General features: G+C 35.2%; 2 protein-coding genes across 2 annotated transcripts; both read right to left on the reverse strand.

Annotated features, from left to right (window-relative positions):
- Window positions 1-1,037: 1,037 nt before the first annotated feature.
- On the reverse strand, window positions 1,038-3,623 carry LOC131011003 (glyceraldehyde-3-phosphate dehydrogenase B, chloroplastic). The gene is made up of 9 exons (XM_057938736.1): window positions 3,288-3,623; window positions 3,037-3,150; window positions 2,714-2,875; window positions 2,466-2,633; window positions 2,204-2,364; window positions 2,063-2,124; window positions 1,911-1,960; window positions 1,434-1,840; window positions 1,038-1,358 (listed from the first exon to the last, which is right to left on the reverse strand). The coding sequence occupies exons 1-9, from the start codon at window positions 3,384-3,386 to the stop codon at window positions 1,223-1,225; spliced, it is 1,359 nt and encodes a 452-aa protein (XP_057794719.1). The 5' UTR covers window positions 3,387-3,623; the 3' UTR covers window positions 1,038-1,222.
- Window positions 3,624-3,978: 355 nt separating this feature from the next.
- On the reverse strand, window positions 3,979-6,958 carry LOC131011004 (uncharacterized). The gene is made up of 5 exons (XM_057938737.1): window positions 6,716-6,958; window positions 5,528-5,642; window positions 5,058-5,157; window positions 4,792-4,878; window positions 3,979-4,320 (listed from the first exon to the last, which is right to left on the reverse strand). The coding sequence occupies exons 1-5, from the start codon at window positions 6,774-6,776 to the stop codon at window positions 4,186-4,188; spliced, it is 498 nt and encodes a 165-aa protein (XP_057794720.1). The 5' UTR covers window positions 6,777-6,958; the 3' UTR covers window positions 3,979-4,185.
- Window positions 6,959-8,624: the final 1,666 nt, after the last annotated feature.

An 8,624-nucleotide genomic window follows, 5' to 3' on the forward strand; every position in this document is an offset into this window, starting at 1 on the left:
AAATAACTATTTAATTTAAATTTTACGAAGGGGTATAGGAATTTAAATTTTTTATCGCAAGTAAATAATTTACGGCTGACCACTTTTAAAAGACATTGATAAAAATCTTGAAATATATGGTTTACGGTTGTTTACTCATATACCACTTTTAAAAGATATTGATAAAAATCTTGAAATCTACGGTTGACCACTTTTAATGATCGAACAAGTTTAAATTTAATCAATTCATCAAAATAAATGATATGGTTAGAATTGGTAAAATTTTAAGGGTCACGTCGTTTGAAAATTTATATCAAAATATTTTCATTCTTTTTTCTCTCCGAATGGGTGCTTGTGAGGGGACACAAGCAGTTGATAAAGGGGGGCGGGTGTTGGCGGCAGAAACCGTTAATTATATTGGCTATTATTAGTAACAATTTTGTAGGTGGCATATGAAAATTTATTTATCTGTTTGTTTATCTTATTGACAAGAATTCTTTATTTATTTTCAATATGATATACTATCACATATTTGACTCGATGTGGCCAAAATAATTAACTATACTCATCCATGTAGGTAAAAAACTATACAAAATTTTCATGTTTCGCATTACTACACTATAATTGATCGAAAGAAAATATGAATAACTGGATAGAACTGCGAAGTTTGTTGGCAAATAATTTTACAAGTCACATATATATACAAATTTAAATCCACGAGGGGAAGAATCTAGAATCAATTCATCAAAATAAATCATAAATGATATATATAGGGAGAGGTTCAAGAAAGAACCACTAAATAAAATATGAACGGAGAACCATTTTCAGTCATTCGATCATTAAGATCTACGGTGGATGCATCATCTTCTAAGATGAATGCAGATCCTGGTTTCGAATCCTAAAGAGAGCAATTTTTTATATTTTTTTGAGTGCATTAATTTTAACCGCGAATGCATTAATTTTTACAGTGGATACATTAGATTTGATGGTTCTCACGTTCTCACAAATAATGTAGTTTTCTCTAGAACCACACCCTATATATATGTATATATATTGTATGACCCAAAGCCCTATCTTATGTATAAACACTTTACAATCAAAAATCAATATTCCATCTTCTCAACAGAAAACCGAATTTAAATTGAATAGCAAGAGTTATGTGAGCGATGATTTTTGAGAGGCAATGAAACTCAAGATTTTGCAAAAATGTAAGGATGAAAATATAAGAGAGAAATGGGTGAAGCTAAGCTTCATAGACCTTGCATTCCTCGTCTGCAGGGTTGGTCTTGCAGTAGTCCTCCAATGGATCTCCGCTCCCTTGTGTGGAAGCTCCGGGCCATTTCGCCGCCACCAAATGAGCCAAATCCACCACTCTTTGGCTGCAAATACCACGTTGCACCTTCATCATATATATTATAATCAACAACCCTCCCTACCTAATCTTTTATCCTTACCTGTATCCCCACTCGTTGTCGTACCACGCCACCACCTTCACCATGTCGTCTCCCATCACCATCGTCAACGAGGAGTCGATGGTGGAGGAGACGTCGCTGCACCGGAAGTCCACCGAGACTAGAGGGATGTCACACACGGCCAACACGCCCTCCAGCGGTCCCTCAGCAGCCTTCCTGAATGCAGCATTCACATCCTCCGCCGACATCCCCTTCTTCGCGGTGTTCACAACGAGGTCCACCACCGAGACATTAGGCGTCGGCACGCGGAGGGCAATGCCGTTCAGCTTGCCCTTCAGCTGAGGCAGAACCAGGGACACGGCCTTGGCCGCACCGGTGCTTGTCGGCACAATGTTCAATGCTGCAGCCCTGGCTCTCCTCAGATCGCGGTGCGAAGCATCTAGAAGCCTCTACAGAATTCATGAGCCACGGAGCTTAAGAATTCGCAACACACACTAGGCAAGAATCTACATCTCATACCTGATCACCAGTGTAAGAGTGTGTAGTTGTCATAGTTCCTTTAACAATGCCTGCAAATTGAAAGAAAATTCACATATTTTTTTTTGTTTGAATCAACAAGAATCTCGTCTAGCAACAAGAAAGATAGCTCTACTTCAAATGTCTGATCTTACCGAATTCTTCATCCAAAATCTTCACAAAAGGAGCCAAACAGTTGGTAGTGCAAGAAGCATTGCTGTAAAAACACACCGAATCACACGCGTGTTACATAAGATTCTTACAGGGATCAGTGGAGACTAGAGAGATATATGGACCTTATGATGTTAGCAACTTCATGAGAGTAGTCTTGTTCGTTCACACCAACCACATAGGTTGGAATATCAGCCCCTTTAGCTGGAGCAGTGATGATAACCTTCTTGGCTCCGGCTTGGATGTGCTTCCCAGCTCCCGGACCATCCACAAAAACACCGGTCCCCTATAGTCAAGATTTCTCAGTATAGACTGTCTAATCTTGACGCCTCGAGCTGATTAAGAACTATCTTGATTTTTGAAACTTTGGAATTTGATCGTAGATACCTCAATGACAATGTCAATGCCAAGTTCAGCCCAAGGAAGCTTGAGAGGGTCCCTGTTGGCAACAACCTTGATGATCTTCCCATCTACGCTGATGGTCTCGTTGTCGACTATCTTGACATCTGCTTTGAAGGTGCCAAGCATGGAGTCGTACTTCAACAAGTGGGAGGCCTAATGTTGAAATGAAAATCAGTTGAATATCAAAGGTAACAGAATTTTGTGAGTGTAAGCTTTGCTTGTTGTAGACTTACGTTCTTGACACCACCACTGTCATTCACGACCACCACCTCCAGTGGTGAGTCCTTCCGGCCATGCCAGCAGCGGAGGAAGTTCCTCCCGATGCGCCCGAAACCATTTATCGCAACCTTCAATTTGGCGACGGTCTCTCCCTTAACAGGTGTGGATCCTGTGGCCTAATCTTGCACGAGAAATATGTTACTTTTTCGTTCAAAGATTCGTGTAGGTTGAGTTCTGGAATCTTAACATAGACGAATCTTGGATAGACAATCTTTACTTTTCAAAAATTTCATATTATTCAATCAGAAAGCAGGTTGCAGCATGAATCAATCTGTACCGTTGGAGTAAGCTGTGCAGCCACCACGTCGAAGAAAGAAGCCTCCCTAGCATTCTTGGCAAAAGTCACACATCCACTCGACCTAAGGCCAGAGAATTCTGCCACCTCCAGCTTCTAGAGACATCCACGGAAACAATCAAAGTAGAGCACATGAAACAATTGATAAATCGAAAATCTGTTCTTGAGGTTTTTTCTGCAACTTGCAGTAAATATACACGACGAGAGATGCAAGAAAAGGGAAGAAAACTAACCTTAGAGAAGCATTGAGCAGGGAAAGAATGAGCGGTTCTCGAGGGAAGTCTCGTGCTTGTTGGGATTCTTGAAGATGCCAATGCTGCATGGGAAGCCATGGCTGCAACTCAAACTATGGGAAAAAATTTCAAGATAAATATAATATATAGTTTTAATATATCAAGGAAATTATCCTTTTTTCTTTTTTTGGGTGTTTTTTGGATTCAATTTTATAAGAAATTATTGGCTGTGAATGATTTGTAGTGAGTGGTGAAGATGATGTTTGAGGATTGATATCAGATAGGATCAAGCTTGATTCTCCACCATCAGATTTTGCACCAAGATTGATCACTCCATTTCCCTTTTTCTTTTTTTGTTATCGTATACCTTTTTCATGCATCTTGAATATACATGACAAACATTCATTTTCTGGGGTCAACTACTTTTTTTTTAATATGGAAATTCAATCAAATGTACAAAAAATATCTCGATTCAAAAGACTCAACCAATAATTATCTGTATATCAACGCATAATTATATGCAACTCTAAAGCTTTCTGAATATGGAAAAGTAATATTTTCCCTAATTTAATTATAAGATGCCCATGAACAGAATGAATAAAAACAAAATAAAATGAATCACATGACCAGTTTTCAAGAATTCAAAAATCCTGCAAATGAAAAAATGTCTAAACATATGAAGTAATACAAGTTAAACAAGTAAGTTATTATTTGCATATCTCCATTGTAGGAACAATCTCAGCTTTGACAATTCATATTTTTGAAACAATTGCAAGCTAACATCTCATGTAACTAGTTTTGAAAGCACGAACAAACAAGTGTATATCCCAAAAAGCAAAACGACGGGTGTCTTATGCAACAATCATGTAGGAGGTCCAATTCGAGAGGAGTGACAACTTTAGACAACAGCTTCTATGTCCTCTACATTCAAAGCTTCCTCAGTAGGGGGTTCTTCTGTCCTTAATTGAGTCGACACGTTATCTATAGCTGAGTTGAGTTGTTCGATCTTCTCAGCTAGTTTCTTGCGTTGCTTCTGTGAATAGAATGGTATGCAGAGAGTTATAATGTGGAAGAGAATAAGAGGCCTATACCAAGATTTGAATTGATGAAGATTATACACCCCCAAAACTGGTAAAGAATTTCAATAGAGTTATCATTTTGTTTTCCCTACTAAATTATGCAGGCGTTTTAGCAATCATTTTGCCTATAATGTTATGATAACTTCATAAATTACTTATAAGAATTTGGATTCACCCAAGTCACATGCTTTCAGTAGAGACCAGGCAACTATGTCTATTTGTGTTATCTCTACACATACGAAGATCTTAATTTTGCTGATATTAGTGAGTTGAATATAGATTATTAGATTACAAATTTACAAAGTATCAACTAACTCTTCTAGAATTATGATCATGAATTTTAAACATTTATAATCCATAAGAAGTATTCAATTGGGATGCAATGATATACAATTGGCCTCGTTTCAATTAAAAGAGCTGCATACCTCCAGAGCTTTTTCTTCATCGTATAGGAATTTGGGCAGCTTTTTCATCAAATCCTTTTTGTCAGTACCAGTTATAGCCTTACTGATCTGTGAGGCAGAAAACACAAGTCGAAATGTCAGCTACAAAGTGAAGCAAAATGCCAATGCAGCAGAAAACACGTATTGATGATGAGTCATGATGTGAAGCCTATAAAATGATTGAGCATCACAGCATTTCAGTCAACGAAAAAAATCAGCTTATTACTGGTTGATCATATCACATGTACCTGGGGTGCATACACACAGCCAAGAGTTCCAACAATTAGTCCTCCTAGAACAAATCCACTAATAAAGACACTTCCACCACTGCTTGGCCTTCCACCATCTCTGCATCAAATAGAAAATGCCATGTGATGCTTATAGAAAATTTCTTTCAATACACATTGGAATGGGATAAAAAATAAGCAAAATAGACCGTTTCTTCTCTCGTTTAACATTATTTTCAGTAAGTCCTTGCGCTATTTTATACCTATATATAGAAAATTAAGTCATTCATTTATTACTGAGTGATGAGGACCCATATACAAGTCTCGACTTTATGGCCAATTGGGAGTTCAGGACCACTGTTATCATATATGTACTGTATAGTATCCATCACATTTTCATTTATCTTGATAAGAAACTACAAATAGTGAAAAAAGAAATGAACAACTTTGTAGTACCTAGAGCTCACAGAACATGAACGTCAAGGAAATACCTGTAACTGGCTTGAACGGTGAGTGCTTTACTCAGGCTCCTCGATTTCTTAGTGCCATTTATACTGAAGGCCAACTTGGAGGACCCTAAGCCCTCTGCTGATTTCAGAGAAGAACCTAACAAACAAACCTAATTAGGACATATGTCATAAATATACAGCTTCATGCCAAACAAACTCAGAAAAGCGATTAAATGATAGATCCAGTTTAACTGGGAACTTATGAAACCTGAACACGCAAAATCTGACTAACTTTTTTTCCTTCTCAAGAATATACTATAGCCGTAAAAGAATCGGAAGAGAGGTGGCAGGTAAGATTAATAGCAACTCAAGATCAATGTGGACCATCAAAACTAACATTTTCTAACCATGAGTAATTAATTTATACTAGAAGGATAAAATAGAAGAAACATTCTAAAAAAATCGAGCTAAGATTCTAACCTTCTCAAGATATATAGTTGTAACAGAAACAGAAGGTTGCTGGCATGTAAGAATTATAGCAACTCAGGATCAATGTAGACCTTCAAAACTAACATTTTCTACCCACAAAAGCTTAATTTATTTAGATGCATAAAATTGAAGCAACATTCAAAGATTATCGAGCTAAGATTCTAACCTTCTCAAGAATATATGGTCATAAAAGAATCAGACGAGAGCTGGCAGGTGAGAGTAATAGCAACTCAAGATCAATGTAGACCTTCAAAATCAACATTTTCTAACCACGAACGCTTAATTTATACTAGAAGCACAAAACCGAAGCAACATTCTAACAAAATCGAGCTAGGATTCTATAGATCCCGAAAAAACCATGAAAAGAATAATCCCATAAGTTATGATCTAGTGGCTGCATTATGAAAAAACAGCTAATACTGATCAAGGAAACCAAACAATTAAAAAAAATTAAAAGCTGTATCCTTTCAATTAATGGCAGCAACTCTCTAAGATGCTAATACCTCCACCACATTATTTAAAAATCCCAAATTAATCAAATACAAACAACAATTAAAAATTAGATAATAAATATATAAGTAGGTAGTTCGACAATAAAATAAATCAGAAGATCCACGAATAGTTCAGTTCCGGCATTAGGAAGACATAAAGGAGTCAATTAACATTGAATAACAGCCACACACACACACACAAAATAGCGATAATTAACAGATACACAATGAACTAAATCAGAAGATTTACCAGAAGATGGATGGAGGAGAGGGCGTTCAGAAATCACAACAGAATTGGAGAGAGCTGACATTTTGCTAAGATTTCAGCACCGCAGTGTGTGTGAACTAATCAGAGAATGTGTATGTGTTGTGCGTAAAGAAAATTAAAAAAGTCGGAGTTTGAGTCGTTTCTTGTTCCTAATTTGCGCTGACGATGATATCGAAGACGGCCAGCTGCAACGTCGAGTATTTCAGAAAACTACAAAATTGATTTTGCTTTTTTAGTGAATAAAATTAATTTATAGCCATTAAAAATCGATGAAAATTAGTTAATAATATTAATAAAATTATTAAAGACATACTAATAATTAAATTATTTTACTAAAAATTAAAGTTTTTTAATTTAAAATAAATTTTTTAACTTTGATTAGTCTTCACTATATATAACATACAATAATTATTTTTAAAATATGAATATATATATATAAATTAATATGTAAATTTTTAAAATTTCCATTATAGACACATGTAAGATTAAAAAATCAATTAAGAGTTCACGTGGTCCACTTGGACATTAATTGCATCTGCTAAAATTATTTATTTGGTTTGAAAAAAATATACAAAATCAATTGTACATATGATAATTATTTAATAAAAATAAATATCATATTATTAAGAATATAATTATATCTATTTCTTTCGTAATAGTTCTTAAATTTGTGAAGACAAAAAATTGAAATAGTGTTAAAAAAATAGGGAAAATGCATATAAATAAATGAACTTTATCTCGTCTCTAGTTAAAAAATAGGGAAAATGCATATAAATAAATGAACTTTATCTCGTCTCTAGTTTTGCACATGACTTTTGAAAATTTCCTATAAAATCGCTAAGTTTTCCACACTTTTAAATTTTGCGCAAATTAAATCTAACTGGATGCTTATATGGCATTAAGTGACACTGTAGACAATTAAATTTATCGTCAAACTAAATCGTGCCACGTGTAAATTCATGAATTAAATATTCAGTTATATTTTTTATTTTATTAAATAAAATTTTATTCCTAAATTAAATAGATATATAATCAATATTTAACATAAATAATTTAATGGGCCTATTAGCACTTAAAACCTTAAGGTCCATGCATTGAGGCTCAAAAACCCATAAAGCCCATCTCCTACATGTATAAATAGAGGTGTTAGGGTGCTCACAAAAGATAAGTTGAAGTGATGGAGAATTGAAGAGCTAAAAGAATTCTATCAAGTGAAGTCTTGCAAGAGTTCTATTCAAAATCTCCAAGTATCTCCAAGTGCTCTATTTAAATCTTCAAACATCTTCGGGAGTGTTCGATTGCTCGAGATTGAATTAGCCCGAGATTATTTTTGTCATAGGGGGTAGGCCAAGACTCATAAGTCATGACTAATCATACGTGGCATAATCTTGATAATAAGTCTTGAGCCCTATTTACTCAACCGAACATAATATTATATTCCCTTCGTCCACCAAGATTATGTAAAATTGCTTGCACACAAGATTTAATAAAATTGGTGATGATTTTGATATAGTGGAGAAAGGGTCTCACTACTTTATGAGATGTGTGGTTGAGATTGAATTTTTAGTTAGTTTTTTTGTAAATAAAGAGTGTTTAGTAATGATAAAATATTAAAGAGGATGGTGGGACCATTGCCTTAAAAGAAAATTGTCATAATCTTGGCGGACGCCCAATATAGTAATTTTTACATAATCTTGGCGGACGGGGGAGTATAACTAATCCTATCTTATCCTATAAACCTAACACCCTTCAAGAATTCTATCTAGTATTCAAGTATTTCTTCGAATCTTCAAGTATTCCTTCGAATATTCGAAGTGATATTCAAGTATCCAAAGAGATCTCCGAGTATTCAAGGTAGTCTTCAAATCAAAACAAATAGTTATGACGTTCA

The sequence above is a fragment of the Salvia miltiorrhiza genome, chromosome 2 (genome assembly GCF_028751815.1).
Source record: "Salvia miltiorrhiza cultivar Shanhuang (shh) chromosome 2, IMPLAD_Smil_shh, whole genome shotgun sequence".
Taxonomy (NCBI): domain Eukaryota; kingdom Viridiplantae; phylum Streptophyta; class Magnoliopsida; order Lamiales; family Lamiaceae; genus Salvia; species Salvia miltiorrhiza.

Excerpts from the sequence above, each read along its gene's own strand:
- LOC131011003 (XM_057938736.1), bottom strand. The coding sequence starts at position 3,386 with ATGGCTTCCCATGCAGCATTGGCATCTTCAAGAATCCCAACAAGCACG. Across the intron at positions 2,876-3,036 it reads CTGCACAGCTTACTCCAACG|GCCACAGGATCCACACCTGT; the intron begins GTACAGATTGAT and ends GTGCAAGATTAG. Across the intron at positions 1,961-2,062 it reads GATTTTGGATGAAGAATTCG|GCATTGTTAAAGGAACTATG; the intron begins GTAAGATCAGAC and ends TTCAATTTGCAG.
- LOC131011004 (XM_057938737.1), bottom strand. The coding sequence starts at position 6,776 with ATGTCAGCTCTCTCCAATTCTGTTGTGATTTCTGAACGCCCTCTCCTC. Across the intron at positions 5,643-6,715 it reads TCTCCTCCATCCATCTTCTG|GTTCTTCTCTGAAATCAGCA; the intron begins GTAAATCTTCTG and ends TTTGTTTGTTAG. Across the intron at positions 4,879-5,057 it reads GCTGTGTGTATGCACCCCAG|ATCAGTAAGGCTATAACTGG; the intron begins GTACATGTGATA and ends TCTGCCTCACAG.